The sequence below is a fragment of the Mesoplodon mirus genome (genome assembly GCF_964341445.2).
Source record: "Mesoplodon mirus genome assembly, chromosome: 4".
In the NCBI taxonomy this organism is placed as follows: domain Eukaryota; kingdom Metazoa; phylum Chordata; class Mammalia; order Artiodactyla; family Ziphiidae; genus Mesoplodon; species Mesoplodon mirus.
The window spans coordinates 143940969-143959007 of record NC_138979.1 but is presented as its reverse complement, the minus strand read 5'-3'; the positions used below and the strand labels follow the sequence as shown (position 1 = coordinate 143959007).

The following is an 18039-nucleotide window of genomic DNA, read 5'->3' as shown; positions in this document are numbered from 1 at the left end:
GTCTTTATAATTTCTTTCTGCATTTTTAGAATTAAGTGTTTTCTTAGTCTTTTGAAAACCAAATAGGAACAATTTAAATATTATCCTCACCTTTTTCCCCTTGGACATCACCAAACACTACTGTGCTAGAAGTTGTGACTACATATCAAAATAGAGAATCGAAGGAAAAATGTGCTGAAAATTTCCATGGAAAAAAGAAAGATGTTACCTGAAACATATCCGTATCTTTATCATGTGTGTACTCGACGACCACAGTCTGATTCCTTGACAGAGTGTACGATATGCTGTGTTGACCTTTGCAGCTGATAGCCTAATAATGAAATAAAAAATATAAAAATTTGTTAGAATTTCATTTCAACAACTTACCACAATTCTGTTTGTAGTTAAGAGACATCACTCTACCAGCAAAACCCCAACACAAGCCAGCATTTTCCTAATGGTCAGAGCCTGTCCCTGCTGTGCCCTGAATTACGGAGGAGCCAGCAGTCATTATACTGGGTTTACCAAATATTCATCCTTAATATGAACAATATTTTACTTACGCCAAATCAAAGTTAATTCACTAGTTTCCAAGACCTGATTTAATAATAGCCCTAGAAAAACATATACTTTCTCCATGTTACCTTAACTCAGTGACAGAATTTTCAGACTAATATGATTTAAAATTTCTTAATTTATTTCACACTGAAACAGATAAGTCAGGAACATTTTGTAATAGTATTTTTCCTACATGATGGAGATTATGAGAGTAAAAGAATCATTGAAAAAGAGTAAAATTCTATAAAAACTTCCATATAATAATGTACTATTTTAGCCAATGATAATCATACTTATACTCTGTTCTACATCCTATTTAAAACTTGTATAAGCACTTGCTTAACCCAGATATTTATTGAGTTAATAAATAAGGTAGTTAAGTTAGTTTTATTGCCTCTATTTTTAGACTAGACTAAAGCTAATAGTCTTTTTCAAAGAATCCAGAAACCAATAATACGATGATGTTCTTATTTCCTCCATAATGATATATTTCAACCCATTTTACGTTGTGGTCACATACTTTAAAGTTTCCAAATTAACTAAGAAGTTTATTTAAATTATATTCCAAATTATTTCAATTACCCTGTCCATTCAACTTTAACCTATCTTCATTTCCATTCTTTTACATTAAGTATAATAAATAAAACCTTAATAAGCCTATCTATTAAACATTTATTGAACAATCACACTGTATGAAGACCAAGAAAGACTAAGACAGCATTTGGAAGTAGCTGGACACACAGATAGCACCTAAATGAAAATGTACTCTGAACATTTATATTTGACTAATATAATTGCTTAGAGTAATAAATAGTACAACATTCCAAATCAAGTTTGAAGTTAGCCTGGTTAATCGCATGGTTCTTCAATCATCTGCCCTCAGGAACTTCATGGTTGAAATGATGTTTTATTGTACATGCTTCATTAAGATAATGCAAGTATTAGAAATAATAATTATTTATACATTTAATATGATTAGGAAGCTTAAAAAAATACTGCTTAGACCACTCAACTCCAGTAACAAATATAATCTTAAATTTTCATTGGTCTGAGTCACATAAATTCAGTGGTACTGATATAAGTGACATTTTTTGAAAGTCAAATTAATAAAGAATTATTTCCAGTTTAAGCTAAGTGGATGCTTGTTTATCTTTATAGTTAAGTGAAAAAACCCACTTAAAAATAATTTTATCAAACTCAAACTTACAAAACCGATAACCAGGGGGGTGATTATTTGTACAATAACTTATTTTACAGTTCCTTAAAAAGTATCTGTTGCACTTAAGAATTTTCCATTTACAAGTGCACCAACTCAAACACGACTTTCTTGGCACACACACTACACAAAATAAGAATGTCTGTAGTTTGCCAATTATCTGCAAAAGAAGGAGTTTACACGTGTCAGAACAGAACACCTTTTAAAAAGTTAGACATTTTTGTATGATGGTACCCTCTTAAGTACAGTGTTTCTCAAACTTCCACCAAGGTTGCCTTAACTGGAAGAGAGTTATGTGAGCCCCTGGAGATGTCTGGGAGAGCAATCTAGAAGTGAAACTTCTCACTCTTGAAACATCTTACCTTGAAATTAGTCTAAATTTTGTATTCTACTCCTTAACATGCCTGTAGTTTTCACATTTAAACATTTTCAATATTTAAACAAGTTTGATGGGAAATCATCGCCCCAGGAAGATCTGCTGTGCTCACCCCACGACCTAGTGCAGCTTCCATGCCACTCTGGGAAGCCCCAGAAATATGCATTTTACAGGCCCTAAGTTGCCCAATTCTTCTAGAGTGTTTTATTCTAAAACTACTCTTGTGACCCAGACTATCATAAGCATGAATAAGACTATTTATACAGAGAGCAAGCCCAGTGCCATACCTGGGAACCGCCCAGAGCCAAGGGAGCACAAAGATCTTGGCCAGCCCCTGCCCGGCCACCCTCAACAGAGAAGAAAGCGTGGGGACCCCGAGGCCTTGAACGCCGGATCCAGGTGACCTTGAATGTTGAGCCCATTTAAAGACAAATTACAATTTCAAACTTCCGCCAGTTTCTGAAATGTGGATCAGCAGAGTTAGGAAAGGTGAACCCTTTGAAGGATAAGAAAACACATTTTCTGAGACTTTTTGAATAGGAACATCTTAACTATGCGCTACATTTTAGAAACCTCTGGATTTGGGGAAGATGGAGAAGTGGGAACAGAGATCCTACAGGGAGAAACAAGTCCCAGAAGGTAGAGGGGGCTCTGAGCAGCAGGTGATGAACTCCCCTGTGGCAGGACGGCTAAGGAACTTCAGAATCGGTGTGACCCACCAAAGTCACTTCCAGTCCGGCAGTGGTCTCCCTCTGTGAGTGCTAAGCTGGGAGGGGAGGCCCTCCTGCAAAGAGGCCAACAGTCTGCACCCACAGTGGGGAGAAGCATGGAGATGAGCTGGCCCCAGAAGACTAGGATTTAAGCCAGGACTGGGGTTTGGAGCAAAAGGGGGCAGTCGAAATCCAGGCCACCTCCGGGCTCCTCAGAAATAAATGGAGAGGCACCCACTTCCCTTTGATGCCATGAATTAGGGCTCACGTGATCTTGTTTGTGCATTAAAGTCTACAGTGGGGCTAGATTTGGGGGATTTGGAGGAAGGTAAGAGGAGAGTTTAAGCTTGACCTCAATTTTTGCTTTCCATCTGGCAAGTATATGAGGCATTAAGCTTCTTTTGGGTTAGAAGTATCAATTTTTCAGCAATAATTTTAATGTTTAAAATATGGCTCTCAGAAATACAGCTTCTAGTAAATTACAGATTCACTGACTTGAGTCGATCATTTCAGGTTATTTTGGAAATAACCTCCCCAAGGCACCAAGTTGCTTTGAAATCTATTTCTGAAATATCAGAAAGGATAGTAGGTAAGGCCTTCTCTTGGCACTCACTAGAGTTCAGTACCAACACAACTACTGTAACATAGTGTGATTTCACTACAACTAGTTCAAATATGGGGACCGAGCGCTTTAAAATGGTAAGGAGAGCTAGCCCAACCAACTTGCCTAGCAGACAATACGGATTGGCCATATTTGCTTTCCTACTGTGATGAGAAGCCAGGGTTGCTGACTCCCTCTTACGTCGCTCCCAGTGCTCAAAGGCAGGTCTGGTCTTCGGTGGTCTCCACCCCCGGCAGTGAGGGCGTGGCAGGCATTCAAGGAAAGTCAGATGAGTGAATGGACTGTGACGGATTCAAGATGAGACTTGGAGCTTCTTTCCTCGGGTCTTCTCAACCTCTCCCTTACCTTTCACCAGCAACGGTACCAACACTGACACCCTCAGCTCAGATTTATTACGTGTGAATTTTATGGGGTTAAAAATATCACGATTGGACAATTACAAATTAGACACAGTTACAGATCCAGAGGAGGAAAGATTCCAACTTCATCTGGTTTAGGAAGTTCAGCACTGCCCCACCGGTGCCCAAACCAAGGCCCTTTCTGAGCCAGGACACTGTCTTCCCAGTTGAAGATGCTTCCTTAGGGTTACTCTACTTGTGCCACAGGCACGGCTCAGCTGAGCCATTCTCTGTCATTCAGGGGAACAGCTAGAACTGGTTGTCCTTGTTCACCTTCAACTAACTGACAGAGTCCTCCAAGCCTCCAGACTTTAAAACAAACATGGTTCACAAGGTCTGCAGAATTTTCTTCCTCTTATAAACCCCTACGTACATACATAAGGCACTTAAAAAGATATATAATACGTAATGATACCAGAAAGGCAATCCTGCAAGATGCATAATGAGATAGGTACATGTATTCATGGAAGTCAAAGAGCTTTCAATCAATTTTTAAAAATATAAGTAAAATACTCTAATCTTTTATTAAGAAGCTGTGGGGTTAGTGTTCAATCACAAAGTAAAAAAGGGAGAAAGCCCGATGAGAAACTAACTGGCTTCTAGAAAATACTAACTTACTACAGTTATGAGTTAGCTCATTTAATTCAAGCTCCATAAGGCTGCTAAGCGAGCCTTTATCAACTGTGTAGGGAAGGAAAATGGAATTCATCACCCAGGCAGACATCGTTGGTTGCCTACCTAATGCCCTTCACCCTGCTAGCTGGGCTGGCTGCCCATGACAAAGCCTGAAAATGAAAAGAGCAGCTCTCCCAGCCTCCTCTGAAGCGAGCATGTGGAAAGGTGACCCAATCCTGACCAGTGGGACTTAGGAGAAATCTGGTGTGGAGCTCCTGGAATGGGAGACATCAAGAAAGATCCGGGCTTCCCCGGTGGCGGAGTGGTTGAGAGTCCGCCTGCCAATGCAGGGGACACGGGTTCGTGCCCCGGTCTGGGAAGATCCCACATGCCGCGGAGCGGCTGGGCCCGTGAGCCATGGCTGCTGAGCCTGCGCATCCGGAGCCTGTGCTCCGCAACGGGAGAGGCCACAACAGTGAGAGGCCCGTGTACTGCAAAAAAAAAAAAAAAAAAAGAAAGATCCTTTCCTTTCTCTGTTAATAGAAGAAATGAATGATGATTAAGGGATATCTGGAGCTGAGGTGGCCATCAGGCAACAGGAAAGGAAGGTCAAAAGACTCTCAAGAGAAGCAAACTGGGCCCCAACATCTTTGAGTTGAACCAAATCAGAAACTATCTGCCCCTGACTACTTCTGTGAGAAAAATGAGGGGTTTTAGGGTGCTTTTTGTTGGGTATTTTGCTACTTGCAGTGTAAAGCATCATTACATTGTTCAGTCCAAACTTTTTCTCCTCCTGGGTTTCCTCTTTCAGTCAATAGTGTAACCATATTCCAATCACTCATACTTAAAGCCTCCGTGTCCTCTCTCAGCCCTCTCTTGCCACTGTTGTCCAGATACAGTTAATTATTACCGTCATACTTAAAATCTAATCGTGAGTCAAAGCCAAGCTCACTGATTTTACTGCATTAAGGCACAAATCAAATACAAAGTAGAATAAACAATGTGCAACATTTCACTTTTGCTCCTCAAATACAAAGTAGTTGTTGGGCAACCAGTAATTACAAAACTGATTTATTCCCCAAAGGAGTTTTACAACCAGCTCCTTTATAGCCCATAACTTTCTACTTTGGAGATTATTAGGTGTAATCTAATTCATCTTCCCTTGACCCTGGGCTGCCCTTAGTAACTTGCTTGACCAACAGAATGCAGCAGAAGTGACAGACGGGACTTGGGGGCTTGCAGCTTCCCCTTGCTGCCCTCAAACACTTGCTCTTGGAGTTCTGAGTCACCATATAAGACACCTAACTACTTGGAAGCCACCACACTACAAGAAGCCCAAGCTACGAGGAGGGCCTTGGAGACTGAAATGCCATGTGGGGAGAGGGATGCCAGAGAGAAGCAAGACCCAGACATGTGAGTGGAGCCACCTTGGAAATGGACCCTCCAGTGCCAGTTGCCCCAGCATGTGCCACATGGATCAGAGACACTGCCGTGGGGGCTCTTCCCAAATTCCTGACCCACAAAATTATCACCAAAATCAAATGGTTTTTGCTAAGCCACGAAGTGTTGTAGTAGTTAGCTACACAACTAAAGACAACTGGACCAATCAGTTTTCAACGCCTATTGGTGCCAGAGCATCTTTTCTGTCTTATGTGACTTATCATGTAAGTCATCACAGTGATTTGTGTGTTCACCTTACCTATGCCCCAGGGCATGGTACAGGTATAGGTAGCATGGTGCCTTTACAGAGAGCAGGGGTTGTGTTTCTGATGGCACTTTCATGAGGTCCTGAATGCATATTAAGAGGCTGTCTGGGGCTTCCCTGGTGGCGCAGTGGTTGAGAGTCCGCCTGCCGATGCAGGGGACACGGGTTTGTGCCCCGGTCTGGGAAGATCCCACATGCCGCAGAGCGGCTAGGCCCATGAGCCATGGTCGCTGAGCCTGCGTGTCCAGAGCCTGTGCTCCGCAACGGGAGAGGCCACAACAGTGAGAGGCCCGCGTACCGCAAAAAAAAAAAAAAAAAAAAAAAAAGAGGCTGTCTGTGGTTAGAACAAATATATATTTTTACTACGATAATCTTCAGTTGTCGGATGACTAAGAAGAAAATTTTGTATTAGTATTTAAAATTAATATTTATAGATCAACATATAAAAGGCATCTGTAAAGCATTCAAAGCCTTTCAGAGAAGACAAAGCATGTCACATGGACAATTTTTAGTCCTTACGCATCTGGAGCAGGAATAGAAGAGACACTAGGAAGACAGGAGAAGAAAACAACCAGATGTGTTGGAAGCTATGAGGTAAAACTTTGACAAACCACACACAGCATGTACATTAATGGGGCATGCCTTACTAAACAAGAGCCAGCCTCATTTAAGGGGATGTAATATGTGTGTGTGTGTGAATCTGAGTTGAAATGAAATGAAATTCCTTTTCTCCAAATCCACACCATATTTTCTATTACTATATCTTAGGACCAAAGTACTCAAGAGTTTGACAATCGCCCTTGTCTAGATGCCCAGGATGCTGACTGTTACAGAACCACAGTTACTGTTCCTGTGCCACACAGCATTGGACTAAATCTAATGAATGTGTTTTTGAAAACAGCAGCACCCTCTGTAGTTTCTCTCCTTGGGAGTAGATGGAATTAATGTTCTTTTTGCCTCTCAAAAGAGAGTGCCAGACACCTGGTGTGGCTTACATGTTCAAGGAAACTTTTCCAGATAAATCTCAAGTTTTCACAGAGCTGCTCTGAAGAGTTTTGCATCATGTGTCTGAATATGGTGGCATCCTCTGAGGCTGCTCACCGCACCCCATCTTTCAGGTTCCAAGGAAACATCTCAGGAAGAAGTCAGAGATGCTCTCACAGCCCATCAGATAGGGACAATCCGAGGAAAAGTCCTGTACAGTCTACTCATGGAGCCAGAGACCCCTTTGTCTTTTGGGTTCCACCAAGAAACATAGTATGAGCTTGTGTTCTCAATAGCCTTCTAAACGATGTCCATAACTTGGCACTCTTTAATAAGGCACAGTAGATTAAGTACAGGCTCCCCAGCCAATTATTCTGCATGTTTTAGGCAAGTTTATTTTCAGCCACTTTAACTGTTCATTCTAATTTGTAAGTTAACATTTCAGCCCATCATACAACTTAAATAAATAACTATGCAAAACTATTACCACAGAAAGGACCTGATAAAATGGAAAACGACTACATTGATCTCTGGCAGCCATTCTGGTTATAAATACAAGCCTTCTATGACAGGGTGGATTGCTATAGGGACAACATTGTTAATTAGTATGGAAAAACTTAATAACGGAATCTGTTTTGGGATAGGACTGAAAAGGGCCAAGGAACGGAAGCTTCTTCGTTCAAAAACGCCTTCTGGTATTTGTTTAGAGCAGAAATGTGCACACTTATGAGCAGATAAACGGGTTTGCTGTGAATTCTGTAGCATATTGGAAATACCTGATGAATAATTTTACTACCCAGAGCCCCGTGTCCACTGTGATGCTGGGGCAGTGTGGGTGGGGCTGGGAACTAGAGGGTATCAGCACATACGGGTGCTTGGCAGCTGCCCCGTGAGGTCTCTGGCGTTGCTTCGCCTTGCTGCAATATCCACTGACGATCCAGCACATGTCTGGACACGGGGCAAAAGGGAATATTCATGACTGATGGTTTATCAATACGACTACCCAGTTTATCCTGCTGAACTTCAAGTTTACAGGTACTTTAGCAAAGGAGAATAAGACCATGTGTGGACATCGCAGAGATCAATGGCCAGTGGATTCTGATGTTGAGAAAAACCACACACTGGACCCCGGGTTTGGATCCTAGTTCAGTCACTCACCCACTGTAACCATTTCACCGGAGTCTTTGGTTATCACCTTTATAATTTATCAACAGAAGGACTCAATGTCAGTAGCACTGATTTCACTGTATGCAAAGCAGAGGGAACAATGCATAACACGGCATCGTCTCTCCTCAAATATAAACCTGCACTTAAAGCACTGCTTCCTGACCCAAGGGGTTACCGTCGCTTCCTTGTGGTCCGTAACACAGGCTTTAGAGATTACTATTCTGTTTAGCTTTAAATATATGTTAGATATTGAGCGTATTAATTAAAGATAATCCTGGTATGAAAAACATGTTTTTCCAGAACTAATGACTTTTATGTCAGGCTGACAAGTATAATTAGGCAATAAATCCTCAACCAGTCTGGTTCAAATTGCTACAAGGAAGATGAGATCTCTGCCATCCTTGTCAATTTATGTATAAAATACATATGAGTGCTATTTCTAAAGAGAGGAGGTGGCTAAAGGAATTCATAATTTATTTTGCATAAACCTACTCTTTAAAATACTCTCTCTTTTCAAGGAACCATATTTCAAATGGGTGCCTGAACCATTAGAAAAATGGTTAGAAAAATGCCAACTTGGATTTCATCAAAATCGATGGTGTTTCATACAATAAATAAATCAAAGTGATAAGCCTATTTGTTAGAAGCAATGGCTTTGAACTCAGCAGTGGGCCACTCCCATGCCTGTCTGGGATCGGCTCACTGAGCTATTTGACAAACGCTGGCAGAGAACCTAGTGCATGCACAGTGCTGGGGCAGCCGCGGTCAATCAATATAGCAAACACAGATGCCAGAGAGGGTGAGAATGTTGGAGGAGAACGTGTTCCTAACTTGGAGTCACTCCTAATTACACTGAAGCTGGATTTGGTCGGTGGTACTAGTCACAAGAGATGACCTATATAGTTTGGAGAATAAGACACACCGAAGGCTTGTGGCTGGAGAGTTGGGCAGGAACACGTCCACGGGCCTTGCAGAAATCTGGCCCCAGGAATTCTTACCACTTTACGCTGATGGAATGAAAAGCTCCTTGAGGGCAGGAACTCCTGTCTTTTTAAACCTGCCTTCGATTCAGGCAGTACATTGCATGGCTAACAGTACAGATCAGGCTGGATTCCCACTCTACTGCTGACCAGCTGCGGGACTCTGGGCAAGTTACTTCGATGCTCTGTGCCTCAGTTTTGTCATCTTACAAGTGCTGGTCCTGGGTCCAGGAAGGTCAGTGCTGTCTGAGGACAAAGATGCTTTAGCTACTTCTATATCCACCCAGTTTATCACAAAGTGCTGAACAAGTGACAGGTTCAGATCCAAGTCTGTATAGATTATGTCACTGTACTTTTTAAACCTATTATTAAGCTAACCTAATGTGCAATCTCCTCTTTCCATGATTTTGTCTCCTGTCTTTTGGAAAATAGGGACGATGTGCAGTTTTCCCAGAGAGCAATGCTGTAACTAGGACACACATCTAGACACACGAACGGGTTACGTTACCAATCACATGTGTGCACTGGTCGCTGTCAATGACGGTCTATTTCAAATGGTGACTCTGAAAGTGCGCCCTTCTCAAAGACATCTCCCCAGTGACTGCATGGCAGCTCCCCCAGAGCAGGAGAGGACAAGGAAGGGGTACAGCCCTGTTAGTGCAAGGTAGCGCTCTGGCAGTCCATCCATCTCAGGGCCCACACAGATGTCCAGTGTCCGAAGTGGCGACTACCTTGGGGTCTAACCCTGTGGCAAGGACCACCGTGGTCACCTGGGGAAGGATGCGGGGTCACGCTCGTCTGGTAGGAGATAAAGAAACTGACCTCCAACAGATTCATTCATCAAAACAGCAATGCATTTGCTTCGGAACATTCTATGGTTCTAGATGTGAGCAAGAAGGGGCATAGGAAGAAAGGAAGAAGATGCGATGTATTTGTGAAATGCTAAGTATTACAGTGAAACTTAAAACAATGATGAGATTACCTCTTTGTTGTACACAAACAAGACTAGGGAAGAGAGAGAGAGAGGAACCTAACCGTGGTCTCCTGTAACAGAAGTTGGTAAACTTTAAGAGGAGATGTTTAGTCAGTCAATGGACAATGCTTTAAGGGATGGGTGTGAATCTGTCTGCTGCAACATCTAACATTTACTTATCTGAATATTTAAGTATCTGCATACAGATGATCTACTTGCCACAAGAGACAAAGCCCACTGAAAGAATGAACCCTAATAAATATGAATTATAAATGAAAATGAAGTATCTTACAAAATGACTAAGTTGAAAAAGTAAAATCAGTTCAGTAATTCCATTTATATACTTTTATAAATAATATACTTTATATAAATCATGCATTTACTGGGTAAAAAAGAGTATATTTTGTTTCTAAAGAGCACCGGAGAGAAAATACATAGGTATCTACCGTAAACTATGTGTTACAGCGAGCCAACAGTAACTGCAAGCCTTAAGTTGTTGCCACGAGCAGGCAAACTTCCAGATACTATAAACTGAATATGACATAAATCGATTTTATACCAAGATATCCAAAGACCCGCCATATAATTATTTTAATATGTGGGCCAGTTCATCAGCGGTCAAAACGATCCCTTGAGTAGTGAAGAATAAAAAGACTAAAATTTACCCTGGTTCAAAATAAAACGAAATACAAAACCCTATTGATTACCTATAGTGAAAAAAGCAAACGCTCTCATTTAAAAGACATTAAAAAGAAAAAAAAAACGGGAAGGGGGGAGGCTCAATTTTCCCCCTCATTTTACTTGGATTTTAATTTTTAAATTTTTATTTATTTTTTATTTTTTGCTGTACGCGGGCCTCTCACTGTTGTGGCCTCTCCCGTTGCGGAGCACAGGCTCCGGACGCACAGGCTCAGCGGCCATGGCTCACGGGCCCAGCCGCTCCGCGGCATGTGGGATCTTCCCGGACCAGGGCACGAACCCGCTTCCCCTGCATTGGCAGGCGGACTCTCCACCACTGCGCCACCAGGGAAGCCCAGGATTTTTATTTTTAAGGCTTGGCCTTGATTTAAAATTTGCCCGTCTGCTGCAGGATCTCATTTTCGTTATGGAGTAAAACCAGTTGGATAAGGCCACGTCGTAGTTATATACAGACATGGAGTTATTTACTCTCAAAAGACAACATTTATCTTGGCAGTTGGCATTTTCAAGATGTTAGGCCGGCTAGACTCATACAGGTTCCAATCCTAATAACTTTGAGTAAGACAATGGCTGAAGTAGAAGGAAACATATATGTACCTAACATGTGTGCCTGCCCCTGCTCCCCCAAGCATTCATACACGCTTTTGGAAGAAGTTTGGATATACATTTGAATGTTCCTCCTCAAGCCTCATTCAACTGAACTTCTTAAAAGGGCCCTTGTTATCTGTGTCCTTGGGTCGTATTTTGAAACTGTTTCTTAACCTGTAAAGTAAAACACTTGCCTTAAAGAGCTGTTGAAAAAACTCAGATGATATTTGTAAAGGACCCAGAGTCCAGTGCCCAACACATAATAATTACTATTACAGCCAGCTATTTTTATGACTAAAACATTCATAATCTCTATCAGATAATTTAATACTTAATTTTACAGAGGCCTCCAGATTCTTGATTGATTTGGAAGGCAGAGAATATTGTTAATTGGGTAATATGTGCACAGAGTAGCAAACGTTACCAGTGAATAGTATGCAGCCCTTGGTCACAGAGAGCGCCTCTAGTACTAGTTCCATGTATATCTTTTCAGGGAATATCGGTGTCTGTGCTAACAGAGCACAGGTGGCAGAAATGAGAGCACACTGTCCAGAGTTCTGTCCCCTGCTTCTCTCAATTAACAATACAACTTGTACAACGGTCTGCATCACCTGGCTATTTGTGCCTCCTCATTCTTTTTAATGTGTAGATATAGCCTGATTTTTCAATCTTTTAAACTTATTTAACAAAAAAATTAAGAAATAAATTTTCTATTTTACAAGCAGTGTTGCAACAAATATCCATGTATTCAATTTGCCTACAGGGGAATATATCTATAGGGTAAATTCCTAGAGATACAATTGCTGGATCAAATGATATGTGCACTTTTAATATTGATAGTTATTGTCGAACTACTTTTCGTAGAAGTGATACCAGTTTAGACTCTCACCAGATGTATATGAGAGGGTGTTTCCCCTACCCTCACCAGCATAGAGAGTTATTAAGTGTTATGGTCTGTATTGTATGATATGTGAAAATGATATCACTGTGCTTTAAGCATTTCTGTTATCATTACTGAAGCTGAATGTGTTTTAAAATGCTTAAAAGTCATCTCTTTTCTTTACTGTGAACAGTTTATATCTTTGTCCATTACTCTTTTGGTCTTTTTCATACTGATTTGTAGGTACTCTTTATATATTACCCCCATTGTCTGTGATATGAGTTGCAAATTCCCACCACTCATTTGGCTTTTGACCTTATTTAATGTGTTTTTGCCATACAGATTATTTTTAGAAGTTTATATAGTGAAACATCAGTATTTTTTCTCATTTCCAGATTTTACCTCATAATTAGAAAGGTTTTCCTCAATCCCAAGTAAAGTGAACAATTTTCCATTCTTTAGTACATTTATGATTTTACTTTTTATGTTTAAAAATATTACTTGCACACTTATCTGAACAGTTGTGAGTGCGTATAAAGACAAGTTTCTATTTTCAGCATACAAAAGTCGTATTATAAGCATACAACGCAGGACTTTTTTTCCTTGTTATCTCCTATACATTTTGCTTAGAGAAAGTGATGCTGTTATTTGATACATAATGATCACAACCCTTAGGTCTTCATTGGGTTGTATCCCTTTTCATTATAAAGAAACTTTTTTTGACTTAATACCTTTTTTTTAAACCATGAATTCAATCTTCCTTAATGTTAAGACTATAACTTTGACTCTTTTTGTTTGTTTGCATTTCTTTGGTATGCTCCATAATGTTACCCCCAATCTAGATCATTTTGTTTTAGATGTGTTTTATATACAGCCTATAATTGTATTTTTCTACGTGATCCAATTCTTTTAATATGTAAGTTTGGAACATTCACATTTATTGATAGGTACAAGATATATCTATACTCTCTGCCTGTATTGCTATTATTGCCTTTTATTATAGAAACAACTTTACTAAGGTCTAAGTGAGACACAATAAACTGCATCTATTTAAAATGTACAATCCAGGGGCTTCCCTGGTGGCGCAGTGGTTGAGAGTCCGCCTGCCGATGCAGGGGACACGGGTTCGTGCCCGGGTCCGGGAAGATCCCACATGCCGCGGAGCGGCTGGGCCCGTGAGCCATGGCCGCTGAGCCTGCGTGTCCGGAGCCTGTGCTCCGCAACGGGAGAGGCCACAGCAGTGAGAGGCCCGCATGCCACAAAAAAAAAACAAAAAAAAAAAACAAAAAAAAATAAAATGTACAATCTGATAAGTTTCAACATGTTTATGTACCTATAAAACCATCATCATAATAAAATTAGGCACATATCTATAACCCACAGACGTTTCCTCACCATATGCCCCTTTGTAATTCATACCTCCATTCCAGCTGCTTCTTCATGTCCAGGCAGCCAATGATTTGTTTTCTATCACTATAGATATTAGATTGCACTTTCTGTCGTTTTATAGGAATGAAATCTTACACTATGTACTATTTTATAATTCTGGCTTTTTTTATTTAGCATCATTATTTTTAGATAGATCCATTTAGTTGCACATATCAATAGTTCATTACTTTCATGCTGGGCAGTATTCCCTTGTAGGAATAAACTAAAATTTGTTTATCAATTCATCTGTTGATAGATATCAGGTTACTCGTTTTTGGCTACTGCAAATAAAGCTGTTATGAATATTTATGTCCAAGTGTTCGTATAAACATATGCTTTCATTTCTCTTGATCAAATACCTAGAAGTGGAAGAGCTGGACACATGGTAGGTGTACATTAAACTTTTTAAGAAACTGCCAGATTGTTTTCCAAATTGGTTGTACCATTTGGTAGTCCCATCAGCAATGAACGTGAGTTCCAATTGCTCCACATCCTGCCAACGCTTCATATTGTCATCTTTTCATTTCAGCCATCCTTATAAGTATGTAGTGGTATCTCATTGTGGTTTTAATTTGTATTTCTCTAATGAGTAATGACATTGAGAATCTCTTCATGTGCTAATTTGCCATCTATATATCTTCTTTGGTGAAATGTCTGTTCAAATCTTTGCCTATTAAAAAAATTAGGTTATTTTCTTATTATTGAGTTCTGAGAACTCTTTATATATTCTGAATACAAATCCTTTATCATATATATGACTTGCAAATTTTTCTCACAGTCTGGCATAGCTTTTCATTCTCTGAACAATTTCTTTCAAAGAGCAGTTCTTATTTTTTATGTTTGTCAATTCGTTCTTTTACAAATCAAGTTTGCTTTTGTATCTAAGAAATCTTTGTCTAATCCAAAATCACAAAGATTTTTTTCCCTATGTTTCCTTTTAGAAGTTTTATATTTAGGTCTATGATCCATCCTAAGCTGATTTTTGTACACAGTAAAAGGAATGGATCAAAGTTCATATTTCTGCATATGGATACCCAAATGGTTCAGCACCACCAGTTTAAAAGGCTAAACTTTTCAACTAAGTTGCCTTTGCACCTTTGTTGAAAATCAGTTGTCCATGTACGTGCAGGCCTATTTTTGGACCCTATTCTATTGATCTATTTATATATCAGTATCACATTGTCTTAATTATTGTAGTTTGAAAAAGTCTTGAAGTCAGTTAGTGTGAGTATTCCAATTCTGTTCTTCTTTTTCAAAACAGTTTTGGCTTTTTTAGGTTTTTGCATTTTCAAGTAAACATTAATTTCTTTTTAAAAAAGCCTGCTGGAATTTTGATAGGGAGTGTGTTGAACTTACAAATCAATTTGGGAAGAATTGACACCAATACCGAGTTTCCTGATCTACGAACATGGACTATCTCTTCATATATCTGGAGATGTGGTACAACTCTCAGCAATGTTTTGTAGTGTTTAGTGTGCAAGTCTTGCACATCTTTTGTTAGCTTCATCCTTAAGTACACTTGATTCTTGTTATTCACCATAGTTATGTTCTATAAAGTTGCTGCGAACAGTGAATTCATGAATACCTCAGAGAAATACAGGGTAAGGTTCCTGTGAGTCGTGGGTCACAACATTTTTGTCAGCTGATCAATACATAACCTTGTTTTATATGTGTTTCTGTTTAAAGACACCTTGTTTAATACACACTTCTTACAAATAATTAATTGTCAAACAGGCTGAGTGTCGTTTTGTTCAACCTCAGGTGGCAACTCAAATTTTTCACCATATGCTGCTCATCCCCACAAATGGCTGTGAATGTGACGTAAGTATTGGTTTTGGGGATACCAATAAATTTGAGTAGGTGGATGTGCAAATATGGCATCTGAAAATAAAGAAGATCTTATTTCACATTTTTGATGCTACTGTAGGTGGTAGTTTTTTTGTTTTTGTTTTTTGCGGTACACAGGCCTCTCACTATTGTGGCATCTCCCATTGCGGAGCACAGGCTCCGGACGTGCAGGCTCAGTGGCCATGGCTCACAGGCCCAGCCGCTCCGCAGCATGTGGGATCCTCCCGGACCGGGGCACGAACCTGTGTCCCCTGAATTGGCAGGCAGACTCCCAACCACTGCGCCACCAGGGAAGCCCTAAGTGGTAGTTTTAAAAATTAATTTCTGAGCTTCTGTAGTATCCTTTAAAAAAATCTTTCACATTATGGTTGCGCTTTCTTTGCCTTATGTTCTGTATTTTGTATCATTACTTAGAAGGCTTATATTTCTATTTTTGTGGTTACTTTTACGTATACAACTATATAAATATGGTTATACTCATTAACTCTCTAATAAGGGCAATGATAAATGAGAATATTTTCATTTCCTCTCTACCATCCTCCTACACACACTTTTAATTGATTTTACAATGTTTACTGCTGTTTGCTTTTTAAAAAACCATTAAAGATACTTATATCTTTCTGTTTTAAATGATAGTTTTTATCTCCCAGCTATAAAATCTGAGGATATTAGCATGCATACAGCACTTTTCACCTTTTCTCCTCTTCCTCTCTGACCTTTTATTTCATTATTTGTTATTTCTACATTGCAGAATTTAAAACATTTATATTCTATTTTGTGACAATCACTTTTACTTTGATTTTAGTCCTACAGAGAGTGCTTAATTCAACATCTAGATGCCAGTCTCTTTGCCAACAATTCTCCATTCACCTCCTATTTGACTGAAATTTGTCTTCTGGTAATTTCTTCAGTAAAGGATCATAAAAATTCTACATCCTGAGTGCTTGCATGTTTATCAATATTTGTCTGTTAGCTGTATGTGTAAAAGAAATTTGGAGTAAGTAAAGAAATCTTGGGTCACTAGATTATGAAGTCCTTGGGCAAAAAAATCTAAGCATCTAGCATAGTGCAATAATCTTTTGAACAACCACCAGATGAAATGAGTCACTAACAAAAATGGATGAAAGGTCTTGCACACAAAAATATTTTCCTCTGTACATATTCTATCTTAAGACTTTTACAATCTGGCTATCTTTGGTGAGAATATCATCCAAAGAAATCAGGGATATTATATAACACAAGAATCAAGTGGGGTCAACGACAGCACTGGGACATAATGTGACAATGGAAAGAATGTTAGGTCAGGAGCAAGACACTTATTAGCTTGAGGCTCAGCCCCAAGACCAACTAACCACGTCCTTCTGTGTGTTACTAAAACCTTACAAATCTGGTAAAAGAGGAAAGCAGTGGCACAGATTTCAAATGCCACTTTTCACTGTAAGAATACATTCTACGTAGGGAGAAGAATTATCATTATCACCCCCTACCCAACCTCAGCTATTATTAAAATTGTTTATATTCCTTGAGAAATTAAGGGCTGAGGGACAAGAATGGGGGTAAGGGATATCTCAGAAAAAAGTCTGACATGAAAAATCTGTAGATAATCCATTTACACATAATCAAAAAATCAATGAGAGAGTAAAATGGCTTGATACTGAGTGCACTGGGAATTCAGATCTGACTTGGCTATTAAGTCAATAAGATTATTATTATTGATGAAAAGACCTATCCATGAAGTAGATAACACAATGTGTATTCTTTAGGTGATGCTGAGGAACAAAACTCTGAGAACTGCAGCTAAAAAGGACCAGGGTCAATGCTCTGTTATTATACTTGCTGTCTAGCTAAAGGAAGATAAATGAAGGGACAGCTCTGCCTTAGGACTCTGCCTAAAGACTGCTGCTTAAAATAAACCAGCCCTGCCTCTAATGGTTTTGGGGAAGAGACAATATAAATACATTCCACAAACCAACGTGTTGCTATCTAGTGGATGAAGCCTATGCTGAATGGGAAACCCTATAGATGCCACCTATCAAAGCAACTTTTCAAGAATGAACCTGTGTGACCAGAGCAAGTGCGTCTCAGTTATGGTACTAGGAAAGTCAGCACCCTTCAGCCATATATTTATATATTAAGTTTAATTAGGTTAGCAATCTAAACGTATATTTTTAGAGTGGATACCACTCTAAAAATAAGAAACTCAAAACAGATTTATAAAATAAGATAAACATCTACACCTTAATAACCAAATTAGTAATGATTTCTGCATATATTGTGCTTTTTCAAGGTAGAGCATTCTCATGTATATTATTT

General features: G+C 39.5%; 1 protein-coding gene across 1 annotated transcript in view; it reads right to left on the bottom strand.

The window, feature by feature from the left end:
- PELI2 (pellino E3 ubiquitin protein ligase family member 2) overlaps window positions 1–18039 on the bottom strand; it is a 209502-nt gene that overhangs the window by 24078 nt on the left and 167385 nt on the right. The window contains exon 3 of the mRNA XM_082619461.1: window positions 209–310. Coding sequence (XP_082475587.1) covers window positions 209–310 — 102 coding nt within the window. The remainder of the gene's footprint in view (window positions 1–208; window positions 311–18039) is intronic.